Source organism: Thalassophryne amazonica, chromosome 4 (genome assembly GCF_902500255.1).
Source record: "Thalassophryne amazonica chromosome 4, fThaAma1.1, whole genome shotgun sequence".
Lineage (NCBI taxonomy): Eukaryota > Metazoa > Chordata > Actinopteri > Batrachoidiformes > Batrachoididae > Thalassophryne > Thalassophryne amazonica.
In genome coordinates, this window is record NC_047106.1 from 113,620,346 (window position 1) to 113,634,510 (window position 14,165).

Genomic DNA, 14,165 nt, shown 5'->3' on the forward strand with positions numbered 1-14,165 from the left:
GTACAAAGAAAAACAAAACAAAAAAAATTATAAAAGCTCAGTTTTGCTTCTCTCTTGTTTTTGTACTTTTGCAGCACAGTGGTTTAGTGGTTAGCACTGGTGCCTCACAGCAAGAAGGTTGTGGGATTGCTTCCCATACTTTCTGTGTGGAGTTTGCATGTTCTTCCTGTGTCTGTATGGGTTTCGTCCAGACACTCCGGTTTCCTTCCACAATCAAAAAACATGCTTATTTAGGGTCTGCTCCTTTCTTTGCCCCTGACCAAGGCAGTGTCTCTACATCTTGAGTTGGTCCCTGGTTGGATTGTGTCCAACTGTAATTAGGATGGGTTAAATGCAGAGGACAAATTTCATTGTATGTATATATGTACAATGACAATAAAGGCTCTATTCTAAACATTGGGCACCATGTTTTCATTCAGGACCACAGGTAAAAGTTCCCGATTTTCATTCCTTGTTAAGTTTTTTTTCTTTCTAAAGAATAGAAAGCAAAGTAATATTTGCCTTTTTTAATGCAAAAAATGATCCAATCCATGGCTTAAAAAAAACATTGTGGTTTTTGTCATCCGCCACAATCATAAAACACTTCCAGCAAATTGACTTTGGTCTGTGCAGGTAAAGTCAAGTTCTGGAGCATGGGCTGGTGCTGTGCTTTACCACATCAACAACACTGTGCAACCAGCTTGGGTCGTGGATAGCAACCACCCAGCCAGACAACCAGTTCATTTCCACAATGCTAAAATAATCATCTATCTGCTGCAGCCAGGTGAACCATGGGTGTGTCCTTGGCCTTCTCCGGCTACTGGGGTCCTCAACACTCAGGCACCTGCGTGCTGGATCAAGCACAGGGAAACGGGCCACATGGCCATGTCGTAGCTGATGCTCCCTCACAATGCAAATGGTCTGTGGTATGAATGGAAAACGTGGTTTCTGATTGAAAACTTAAATAAAAGAATGGAGTGGATTCATCCATTATTTAACCTACTGCGTTTAACATGTATCAAAAATGTTATTGATTAAGATACATTTGCCAGTTGCATGTATTGCAAATGTTGACAAGGCGCTGGCGTTGCATCTGCTCTTAAAGTGAGGATCATACATCCTGCTGTCTGAACAATCGAGTCTGTTTACATTATCAGAAGTTCTCTATATAAAGGCTATTTTTGTGTGAGAAATCTACAGTTTTGGTCATCTCTGCACCAGGTTTGGTGTGCTGATGGCTTGGGTCAGTGGGATCCATATGGGTACATTTAAAATACGGTTATATTCACATTTTCATTTTGCATGGGTGGAAATTGGGGCTTACTGTATGTGACAAATGTCTACATAATCTCACACCTGGTCATTAACAATCTGGTATACTGCTAATGTCAACTATAGCAGAGTGAATTTTATTGCTTTGGTCTGTTTGAGTCGGCCTCCCCGAGCTGAACCCGAGTGCTGTTCAGTTGTTGGACTTCTGTACTAGTCACAGTTTGTCCATCACAAGCACCATGTTCGAGCACAAGCATGTCCATAAGTGCACATAGCACCAGGACACCCTGAGCCGGAGGTCGATGATCGACTTTGTAGTTGTATCATCTGACCTTTGGCCATGTGTCTCGGACACTCGGGTGAAGAGAGGGGCTGAGCTGTCGACCGATCACCGCCCGGTGGTGAGTTGGATCTGCTGGGAGGGGAGGAAGCCGGGCAGACCTGGCAGGCCCAAACGTCTTGTGAGGGTCTGCTGGGAACGACTGACGGAACCCTTTGTCAGCGAGGTCTTCAACTCCCACCTCCGGGAGAGCTTCTCCCAGATCCCAGGGGAGGTTGGAGACATGGAGTCCAAGTGGACCATGTTCTCCACCTCCATTGTCGATGCGGCTGCTCGTAACTGTCGTCGCAAGGTCTCGTGACTGTCGCGGCGGCAGTGGAGGTGGAGAACATGGTCCACTTGGACTCCATGTCTCCAACCTCTCCTGGGATCTGGGAGAAGCTCTCCCGGCTGAATGAGTCCTACTTGTCTTTGTTGGTAAGTGGGACCCCAGAGGCAGCTGACAGGTACCGGCAGGCCAAGTGTGCTGCAGCCCGTGCGGTCGCAGAGGCAAAAACCTGGGTCTGGGAGGAGTTCATGGAGGAGGACTATCGGTCGGCCTCGATGAAATTCTGGCAGACCGTCTGACGCCTCAGAAGGCAGAAGCAGCTCTCCACCCGCACTGTCTACAGTGCGAGTGGGGAGCTGTTGACCCTGACTGGGGATGGTGTCGGGCAGTGGAAGGAATACTTCGAGGATCTCCTCAATCCCATCGTCATGTCTTCCGAAGAGGAAGCAGAGACTGGGGACTCAGAGGCGGACTCATCCATCACCCACGCCGAAGTCACAGAGGTGGTCAGAAAGCTCCTCGGTGGCAAGGCTCCTGGGGTGGACGAAATCCGTCCTGAGTACCTTAAGTCTCTGGATGTTGTGGGACTGTCTTGGTTGACACGCCTCTGCAACATCACGTGGTGGTTGGGGACAGTACTTCTGGATTGGCAAACCGGGGTGGTGGTCCCTCTGTTTAAGAAGGGGGACCGGAGGGTGTGTTCCAACTATAGGGGGATCACACTCCTCAGCCTCCCCGGTAAGGTCTCTTCCAGAGTACTGGAGAGGAGAATTTGACCAATAGTCGAATCTAGGATTCAGGAGGAGCAGTGTGGTTTTCGTACTGGTCGCGGCGCACTGGACCAGCTCTACACCCTCCATCGGATGCTTGAGGGTTCATGGGAGTTCACCCAACCAGTCCACATGTGCTTGTGGATCTGGAGAAGGCGTTCGACCGTGTCCCTCGGGGCACCCTGTGGGGGGTGCTCTGGGAGTACGGGGTCCGGGGTCCTTTGCTAAGGACTATCCGGTCCCTGTACGACCGCAGCAGGAGCTTGGTTCGCATTGCCGGTGGTAAGTCAAACCTGTTTACAGTGCACGCTGGCCTCCTCCAGGGCTGCCCTTTGTCACTGGTTCTGTTCATTACCTTTATGGACAGAATTTCTAGGCGCAGCCAGGGTGTAGCGTGGGTCCGGTTTGGGAACCACAGAATCTCATCTCTGCTGTTTGCGGATGATGTGGTTCTGTTGGCTTCGTCAAATCAGGACCTTCAGCGTGCTCTGGAGCGGTTTGCAGCCGTGTGTGAAGCGTCCGGGATGAAAATCAGCACCTCCAAATCCGAGGCCACGGTTCTCAACCGGAAAAAGGTGCTTTGCCCTCTTCAGGTCGGTGGAGTGTCCTTGCCTCAAGTGGAGGAGTTTAAGTATCTTAGGGTCTTGTTCACGAGCGAGGCGAGGGAAGGATGGAGCGTGAGACCAACAGGATCGGTGCAGCGTCTGCAGTGATGTGGTCGCTCTATTGGATCGTCGTGGTGAAGAGAGAGCTGAGTAGGGGGGCAAAGCTCTCGATTTACCGATCGATCTATGTTCCGACCCTCACCTATGGTCATGAGATTTGGCTCATGACCGAAAGAACGAGATCGCGAGTACAAGCGGCCGAGATGCGTTTCCTCCGCATGGTGGCTGGGCGCTCCCTTAGAGATAGGGTGAGGAGCTCGGTCACTCGGGAGGAGCTCGGAGTCGAGCCACTGCTCCTCCACGTCGAAAGGAGCCAGCTGAGGTGGCTTGGGCATCTTTTCCGGATGCACCCTGGACACCTCGCTGGAGAGGTGTTCCGCGCACGTTCCATTGGGAGGAGGCCCTGAGGAAGACCCAGGCCACACTGGAGGGACTACGTCTCTCGTCTGGCTTGGGAATGCCTCTGGGTTCCCCCGGAGGAGTTGAGGGAGGTGTGTGTGGATCGGGAGGTCTGGGCAGCTTTGCTTGAGCTGCTGCCCCCACGACCCGACTCCGGATAAAGCCGAAGAAAATGGATGGATGGAGTTTGAGTTTTCTTTGTTTCAGAGGGCTTCATACCCATTAAAATTCACTAGAATATACAAAATTTGACTTGCTCTTTTAAAAAAATTTCTGAGAGAACACCCCCAGACTCCCCATAATCAGTACTGTTTTTACTTCACAGTTTGAAGTGAGTTTTGTTTCAGAGGGCCTCATAGTATTAAAATTCACCAGAATACACAAAATTTGACTTGCTCTTTTAAAAATGTTCTGGGGGAGATCCCCCAGACCCTCTCAAGAATCAAGACTACACCCCGCCCCCTACCACCCTTTTATGTATTTTTATATTCAGGTTTTGCATTCTTTTTATGCTTTGAATCTCTCCTTTGAGGCTGTTTGGATGTTCTCGTTGGATGTTCTCGCTGTGAAGCAACAGTGCCAACCACCATGCTGTCCTGGTCACTTACAACAAATGCTATTATTATTATTTTCATGCCCAGCACCCACATCATGTAAGTAGCAAGTGTGATTGTGCTCATATGCGCACACCGGTGTGTGTGCAAAGGAAGTTGTTCATTTTGACTAAGGAAAGGAGGTTCCAGGTGCCCACCCACATGAACCACCTCAGGATTGCATCTGTGTACCACCGTGCAGTGGATGTATGTATGGCTGTGAGACTTTGACACTCGGATGACTTAAAGCAGTGACTAGATGTCTTTGGTATGGAGGATCCTTGGGTATCGCTAGAACATCTTTGTGTCAGACAGTTATTTACGGAGACTCGAATGCAGTTTAGGGCTTCAACTAATTCACATTTTTTTTAATTATAATTTAATAATAATTTTTATAATTAATTCATCAAGAAAATCTTGGCAATCCAGAAAAGAGTAAAGAACATAATGAAATAGACCAGAAAATATTCACATTTAATAATATGAAGTCAGAGAATTTGGATTAAAAATAAAAAAAAAAACATTCAAAATGATTAGCAAAATAGTTGTTGATTAATTTAATTATCAATTCATAATGGATTAATCCTTGCAGCTGTACTTGAATTCTGGGTGAACATAGGCTATCACATTTTGGTCACGTGGCTCATTTCTCAGGTGACTCAGTGTTGAGGAGCCCAGAGAGGCCAAAGGGGCATCCACGCTACCTGGCTGTGGCTGTTTGTGGGGATGGACCCGGTATGCCTGGGTGGTTGTCATCGAGGACCCAAGGTATTTCCATTTTGAGGTGGAATGTGCAATGATGTGCGCCACCTCATTTCTCTTTGCTTGCCTTTATGCTGTTTAATTTTGACTTTCTGGAGTCATAACTCAACAGTGCAGCAAAAACACTAATTTGGGGTTTGCTACAGTGGATTTATGAATTTCTACCAGATAATGGCATGCTTGGTGGTAGCACAGACGGCATTAATATGAGTGTCAGTCTGTATTGCAGTGCTTTGCTGTTGGCTCCTGTGCTGCTCTTTTGTGCCACACACATCATAACACAGAGAGGTACTCCAGCAAAATGCTGTGGGGTAGGGCTGAGGACGCCATGTTAGTGAATGATGCAACTAATGAACATCATTCAACATCATCATTTTTTGCAATCCTCTGCTGGCTGTTTTTTTTGCACTTCCATAACATAGGTTTGCTCCATCTTCTGCATCACTGCACACACCCATCACAAATTTGAACAGTCTAATCAGAAGCTCCACATATGAAGCTCGAGGGCTGGTTCATTTGCACCTGCATAATTCATTGAGGGTGCAGGAGAAGATGTGCATTCAGGCTCTCTGTGTGAATTGTTTTTGTGTAAAAGCTATGCAAGATGTTACTTGTTTTATACAACCCCTGGCAAAAATTATGGAATCACCGGCCTCAGAGGATGTTCATTCAGTTGTTTAATTTTGTAGAAAAAAAGCAGATCACAGACATGACACAAAACTAAAGTCATTTCAAATGGCAACTTTCTGGCTTTAAGAAACACTATAAGAAATCAGGAAAAAAAATTGTGGCAGTCAGTAACGGTTACTTTTTTAGACCAAGTAGAGGGAAAAAAATACGGAATCACTCAATTCTGAGGAAAAAATTATGGAATCATGAAAAACAAAAGAACGCTCCAACACATCACTTGTATTCTGTTGCACCACCTCTGGCTTTTATAACAGCTTGCAGTCTCTGAGGCATGGACTTGAGTGACAAACAGTACTCTTCATCAATCTGGCTCCAACTTTCTCTGATTGCTGTTGCCAGATCAGCTTTGCAGGTTGGAGCCTTGTCATGGACCATTTTCTTCAACTTCCACCAAAGATTTTCAATTGGATTAAGATCCGGACTATTTGCAGGCCATGACATTGACCCTATGTGTCTTTTTGCAAGGAATGTTTTCACAGTTTTTGCTCTATGGCAAGATGCATTATCTTGAAAAATGATTTCATCATCCCCAAACATCCTTTCAATTGATGGGATAAGAAAAGTGTCCAAAATATCAACGTAAACTTGTGCATTTATTGATGATGTAATGACAGCCATCTCCCCAGTGCCTTTACCTGACATGCAGCCCCATATCATCAATGACTGTGGAAATTTACATGTTCAGGCAGTCATCTTTATAAATCTCATTGGAATGGCTTATGATTTACTCTCTTTTAAGAGTTTGATAATCCTCTCCTTTGTTTCAATTGACATCTCTCGTGTTGGAGCCATGATTCATGTCAGTCCACTTGGTGCAACAGCTCTCCAAGGTGTGATTACTCCTTTTTAGATGCAGACTAACGAGCAGATCTGATTTGATGCAGGTGTTAGTTTTGGGGATGAAAATTTACAGGGTGATTCCATAATTTATTCATCAGAATTGAGTGAGTCCATATTGTTTTCCTCTGCTTGGTCTAAAAAAGTAACCGTTAGTGATTGCCACAATTATTTTTCCTGATTTCTTATAGTGTTTCTTAAAGCCAGAAAGTTGCCATTTGAAATGACTTTAGTTTTGTGTCATGTCTGTGATCTGCTTTTTTTCTACAAAATTAAACAACTGAATGAACATCCTCCGACGCCAATGATTCCATAATTATTGCCTGGGGTTGCAGCATATTCCTGAAAATAGTGGTAATTAAAATTAAACATGTAAGAGCATAAACATTTACCCTCATTACTTTTAAGTGTATAAGTATTTCCAAATTTGCAGAGGTTAGACGGCTTCTTTGAAACTTGTAATTTAGGTCTTGAGGGATTTATTAATAAAGCTATGATGCATTAAATAGACATAATAGACATTTTTGTTGTTGTTAATAGTAAATGATTACTGACTGTTAAATATGGTTCTCGTTGTTCTGAATTAGTCCCCATTATGTTTCAATTCATTTTCAGTTATTTAGTGCCAAATCACAACAAAGTTGCCTCAAGGCACTGCACACAAGTAAGGTCTAACCTTACCAACCCCCAGAGCAAGCACACAGGTGACAGTGGTAAGAACAAACTCTGAGGAAGAAACCTCAAGCAGACCAGACTCAAAGGGGTGACCCTCTGCTTGGGCCATGCTACCACCCCAAATTACAAAGCAATTCACAAAACAAATATACAGGAAATTTTGCCAGTGGACAGGAGGGTTTCAGGAACAGATACCACACCCATCTTTGGGTGGAGCCGCACCTCAAACAGAGAGGAAAAAAACAATCAGGCATCAGAAAGACAATAAATACAGTATAATTTATCACCGTGAAGCAGCAAGAAGAACAAAAGAAATACTAAGGTGATCACTGGCCACTAGCCCTAAGCTTCACTAAAACACCCAGAATTTAAAGTTGAGGCCGCGGTCCGCTCTGTTTCCTAATAAAATGAATTTAACAGTAAAAAGCATAACAACATGCTATGCAAGTATGCTAGCCATACGAAAGGAAAAATAAGTGCGTCTTAAGTCTGGACTTGAAAGTCTCTATAGAATCTGACTGTTTTATTGATGCAGAGAGGTCATTCCACAGAATAGGGACACAATAAGAGAAAGCTCTGTGACCCACAGACTTTTTATTCACCCTAGGGTCACAAAGTAGCCCTGCACCCTGAGAACGCAAAGCCCGGTTGGTACGTAGGATTTAATTAGGTCAGCTAAGTAGGGAGGTGCCAGTCCGTAAACAGTTTTATAGGCTAGTAGCAGAACCTTAAAATCTGATCTCACATTGACAAGGAGGCCAGTGAAGAGATGCCAAAATGGATGTAATGTGGTCAAACTTTCTGCTTCGTGTCAAAATTCCTAAGACGGACCCCTTATGGAACCCCAAATTTCATGTCACTAAGGTTAGAGGTAGTGTTATTGTACAAACCACAGTGAAAATGACTGGTCTGGTATGACCAGACATGTTGACGAGACTATGCATACAGCAGGTGATGCAGTAATACTATACAGACTAGAAACAAGCATTCAGCAGTGTCTCCAGTGCTTCCATCAGCCAGTCCACTTCATGGCTCAGCCTTCATCTCAGAAAGACACCTGGAGGGCAACAGAAGCGTAGAGAGTATGCACAAATGGCTCTCAGTTATAAATTAAATATAATTATGAATTAATTCCTCCACCTGCTTGGGAAAAATTGTAACACCTGTAGTGTGACTGCTTTACTGTGCGATTTCAGTCATCCTTGTAAGATTTCAGGCTCTGTGAATCATGTGCTGACTTTTTTAAGTGTCACACTGGAATTCTATTCAAGGTCATGAGATTGTCGTCTTTGGCATTTCAGCGTGTTGTGTTATCCACAGAGACACTATATTGACTGGGGAGCTGAATATTTCATGATCAGTAATTCAAGCTCTGTCTGGTTTGCAGCTCTTCATGTGCACTACGAGAATGCAGGACAATGCACAGTTCAAAGTTTATCATGCAGAAATACCAAACAAAATTTTTAATAATACAACCACAACAATCTTTTCTCTTCCAGATGGAGAATTTGTTGTGAGGGTTTTTTTTGTTGTTGTTGAGCTTCTCTGTATGAATCAAATTCTCTCGTGCGCACAGAAAGCTAGAAGCATAATGACAGCGGTTATGAATAATTAAGATGATTTCAGTTTTTTTTTTCCTTGATTAAATTTAAAAAGCTGCTGAGAAAGAAATGATGGTGTTCTTTGTGATCATTTACAGGTCATTGAATTGCACCCTGGTGTGCAGGTTAACAGTGGTTTGAACGTACACATTCAGCGAAGCAAATTCATGAGCTGCTTCTTTCAGACAACTCGAACTGCCTGCTACTTGTACACTAACATCATGCCTCAATCACATGATTACAGCTTATCTCCTGCTATCTCTTATTTAAACACTGGAAACCTGAGGATGGGCGACTTCCTAAAACAAATTTTAGGATTTGCCTGAAAAGACTCAAGTTGACTTTCTAATATAAACAGGCAAACTGTTCTACAATGTTAGGCACATGGTGTGAAGCCTCTAAAACCTGCTGACTTCTTCTTAACTTGGGAATGCAAAGCAAATTCGCATCCTGTCTTTGCAGGGCATGAAAAGGCACATCAGGTTCAATAAAAGATTTTGTAGTGGAAACGTAGAACTTTATTAATCCCTTGGGAAGACTCCCTCACAGAAATTAAGGTTCCAGCAGCATTGCATAACAATCTGGATCAGTATTGGCAGTTGTGATTCAGATTGGAACTGGCGGGGGGGAGGAATGTGGATCGGCTCATCACAGATGACTGATTAAAAACACTGACTGCCTTTTGTCTGTTGTTTTCACACCTGCTGCCTGTGTTGTTCCCTGCATTGATGATGCACTTCTCCACAAAGTTACAGAGCTCTCCAGTTAAATCTCATCGAATGCCTTGATTGGAGAGTGGTGTCATCTCGGAACGTGGTGCCATTTTGGGTTCAACTGCACTGAACTGAATGAACCTTTAATGTTTTCACCATTTTTAAAAATCATTTAACCACATACAGAAACACATCCAGGTACAGGTGCTATCAAAATAAATATAAAAATAATTAAGCTATCAAATGTACATAAATGTACAATTTATGATGATTTATTTAATTCATTTAAGGCCTGATTTATGCAGTTGCAGCTCTGTAACTCCGTGTCATGCAATGACGTGCGTGACAGTTTTAGAGTTCTCTGTCTCTGGACTAATTTGACCCTCAACAAGCTTTTCTTTCTACAATCATCACCTCCAAATCACAGGTATGCTGTACAATTTCCTCTTTTCTGACTTTGTGCTGTAAATGTGTGGACTTTTCTGATCCATTTATCACCGTGCTCACTATATGATGTTATGGGAGATGAAGGATTAAAAGCAGAAAAGTGTCAAATCACAGCCTTTTGTGTCTGATTTAACAGGTGCACGTCAGGCTTCAGGTCCCAGTCTGAACAAGATTTGAAAAAATTAAAATAATAAATAAACGGTCGGACTTAATAATCATAAAAATGATGCAGATTCCACTTTCCTCAAATCGGTGAGTGTCACAGCGCTGAACTTTAGTTTGTACCTCTGCACATCCAGACTGCTTGGGGTTTTAATGGAAATACATTGTGATCGGCTGGGACATTTATCCAATATGTATGTATGCAACGGATTAGCAAAGAACATCTACAGGAATCCTGAATCGGGATATGCGCCTCATTAATGACCGGGTCAAAATTTCCTCTGAAATGTTTTTTCTGCCAAATGTATTTGATCCACTTTCAAAATGTAATCTGTGTGTGCACTGTAAAAACTATTAAGATATGATGAGAGATGGAATGAAGGCAGCAAAGTGTCAAATCACAGCCTTTTGCACTGTGATTTAACAGGTGCACGTCAGGCTGCGGCTCCGAGTCTGTGCACGGTGTGAAAAAATAAACGGTCGGGCTTTTAATCATCGAAAAAACTCCGGTCCCACATGAGGGGTTTAATGGAAATACATTGCGATCAGACAGGACATTTTATCTGATGTGAGTGAAAATCCGCTGTACAAAATCTGTTACATATGGTGTTTATTTCATGGAAAACAATACAAAAACTTTGGGACTTTTTTGTGCGGTGACTGCAAATATCTGGTTTATATGATGACGGTTTATGTGAGTTTTACTGTACATGGGACTGAACAATAAATTTACCTCTCAAAACTTTGAAGATGAACTCGCTTCCATCCCACACGGCTGATTTTATTTTCCCAAATGTTTCTTCTGTTCGGATCTGAAGGGAATCTGTACATCTTGAAGCCGTTGTTGTGTCTATTTGTGCATCCAAATGCACAACAACCCAGCATTTTCAGCGAATAAATATAAAAAACTAGCTGGACATGCAGACACATTAACAGCAAATGATACTTTGAACCCAAGATGGCACCATGAGTCACGTGACCAATTTTTTTTTTTTCGACTTGTTATGTCACCACTCTGTCTAATCAAGGCACTCTAAAATATCCTATGTTCTCGCCCTCAGCCTGTCTATTCCCCAAATCTACAGCAAATCAGTCTGCCTTCACTGTGCTCCTCACCTCTTGGTATGTCCCTGTAACAGTCTTGTCAGTGGATCCAAGTATTCAGCATTCTATTTTTGTGTGCAGGTCCATTTCATCTTCATGTGATTACCAGGAACAAAATATGTCACCATTACTGTAGGTTTTTCCACAAGATAATTCTGTCTATCTGGTGGTCACATGATGTGTGAGACTGGATTGTGTGACAACAGACAAGTTTGCGGCTTTTGGCAAACTTTGGAATGGTCATTACTTGGAAAAAAACAATAACCCATGATGTTTAGACTTGTTTACAGAGTACAACCGTGTTTTAATTGGCTTGGCTCTGAACCTCTGACCAGGGCTTTGATCCATATGAGCAAGTGACTGAGTGAGGGGGTGAGTACTATTACCACAACACTGCCCTCCCAAGGCACAGCTCCCGATAGTACTACAACAAAATGGGGCAGAAAGACAGAGACAAGGAATATAAAACCAAGCAGGGAGGCAAGTGGGTGCAAGGTAACAGGAGATGGGAGAAATAGAAAAAAATAAACAAATCCAAGTGTTCTGGTGAGTTGTAGCTTTAAAATTGGATCGTACCATACCAGACATCTGACTGCTGACTTGGCTCCTGACAGCAGGTTCCCTTCCTAGCTTAGACCAAGTGGTAAACTCCAATGTCGTATTTTGACACCTTTCAGATTTATTGCAGTTCCTTGACTGCCTGCTTGAGGCAAGGCTGTACAACAGAGAATGTTCCTGTAAGACTCCATGTTAAAATGTACAACTTTAGAGCAGAAATAAACATGTTTACAGTCTGGTACAAAAATCTGTTTTGGTCTCTATAGTTTCCACGTCCATGACTACTGTACGGAGGGAGGGTGGTGAATGTTTTTTCGAAATTCATAGTTAAGTCATGAAGTTCTGTGGGCATGGTTGCTTTGAGTGACAGCGGCTGAGCCTCATAGCCTCCGACTGTAGCTCATAGTCCACTGGCAGTGGCCACTTCCTGCTGTGGAGGCTGTCTTTTTGGGCTTGTGTGGTGAAACATCCTAATATCGAATATGTCTCTGTGGCAATATTCGTGCTGAGTGAAACTCTCGTATTATTTAATGTTGTATGCTAATGCTGTTAGCATTTTTAGCAGCTGTCGGGAGGTTCATCCGTTATGTCCACTTAATGCACGATTACTGAGAAAATGAGCAACTCATAATTTTTAATGTCCACACCAAAGTCAATTGTTAGAACCACCGTGCAGTCCCCAAAAATATGATTTAATAAACACCCGAAACGACGCTAGCCTGTGAGCTGGTGGTGTGGACTTGAAGCGAGGGGCGTGTTCAGGCTTTTTTTGTTATACTAAGCCGCCCACTCTCCAGCCTTTTATGCATTAATGAATTCATTATGAATCTGTGGGTGGGGTTCTCAATATGACAACACCCAGACACAAGTGTCATTTTGGCTGTTCCAGGTTTCTATAGAAAACCTATGGGTGATGTCACACAGGCTTTGTCCAGTGTATATATACAATCACAAGGGTACAATACCTTCAGACTACCAGCCAATAGCCTACCTACATTTTTGGTTTGCATCATTGTTACCAAATTGTGCAGGCAGAGTCAATACATGAGGGAAGATCATAAAGGATTGAATTAGCAGGTATTTGGGGACAGATCAATCACCCAGCACTCTAAAACCGGACAATCTGAGCATAGTCTGGATTGACTACAAGTAAGCCTATGATGCAATGCACCACACATGGATCCAAGAGTTCTTGGGTCTATAAAAATCAATAGGACACTGACAGGCTTCCCTCAGAACTCAAAGCGACATTTCCCATAGTGTAATATTCCTCCAATTATTGCAATTCTGGTGTAAAGCTTTTCCTTTCCAGAGTGGCACAACTTTCTTCCTCTCCACAGGGATGATGCCTGTTACCTGCCTGTTAATTATTTTTTTGCAAAGCCAAGAGAACAGCATCGCCCGGTGACACTGTGTAATTGGTGATGCAACAGACAAAAGTTACACTCTGCACAGTTTTTACTATTCTTTATACAAATCTCTGAAGGTGGTAACATGATGTAGACAACAGTACATAAATGACGATTTTGGGTGTGTTAATAATTATAAATGAAAAATGAAATTCAGTCTGCCACCTACAGGTATACGCCTTGTGTTTCATTACAGGAACCACATAATGAGCATATTCATGTGCTGGCAATTGCAGTTAAAAAAAAAAAAGTTCTATTTCAGAAGTAAACTTATTGTTCCGTCCCTCTGCCGTCCAAGGGCATTTTCACGATTTTACAACACTTTCAATAATTCTCTCTTTATGGTACCGTAATTTCCAGACTATAGTGCACACCTGAATATGAGCTGCACCCACAAATTTTAAAAAGAAAAAAGAAATTGTACATTATTATCACTTTACCGAGGCGTTGTTAGGCCGGTGTTGTAGATTTACGTCGATGCTACCTGGCTATACCCGCTTGCTGTGCGTAAACAAATGACGTCATAGCGCGCGCAGTCCAAGAACTGTCTGCAGAGGAAAAGATGAAAAGGCGAGAAGTGTGTGTTGGTCCCAATATGGATATTCAAGATGATTTTCTCATGGATAGTACGACAATGAACAGCAGCCAAAGCAGCCAGCTTGATGATGACGCACTGCCGAATTTCGAGAGCAGCGCGCGCCAGCCGACATGACAAAAGTTAAAGTGAGCCAACTTTTTATGTACGCGTTACGTGTTGTGTATCTCAGTAAAAAGTGATAATGCAAATAACATGCTGTTGTCGTGCGGTATGCATTTTCGTCTAACTCGGGCGAATATCTGTCATTTTAGGCAAATGGGCGTGAACGTGGGGCCTCTGAAAATGCATACCGCCCTCCAAAAGCATGTTATTGTATTATAACT

At 43.2% G+C, this 14,165-nt stretch overlaps 1 protein-coding gene across 1 annotated transcript in view; it reads left to right on the forward strand.

Annotated features, from left to right (window-relative positions):
• Nucleotides 1-14,165, forward strand: part of mtus2b (microtubule associated tumor suppressor candidate 2b) — a 163,337-nt gene that overhangs the window by 60,868 nt on the left and 88,304 nt on the right. Inside the window, exon 6 of the mRNA XM_034168835.1 lies at nucleotides 4,941-5,054. Coding sequence (XP_034024726.1) covers nucleotides 4,941-5,054 — 114 coding nt within the window. The remainder of the gene's footprint in view (nucleotides 1-4,940; nucleotides 5,055-14,165) is intronic.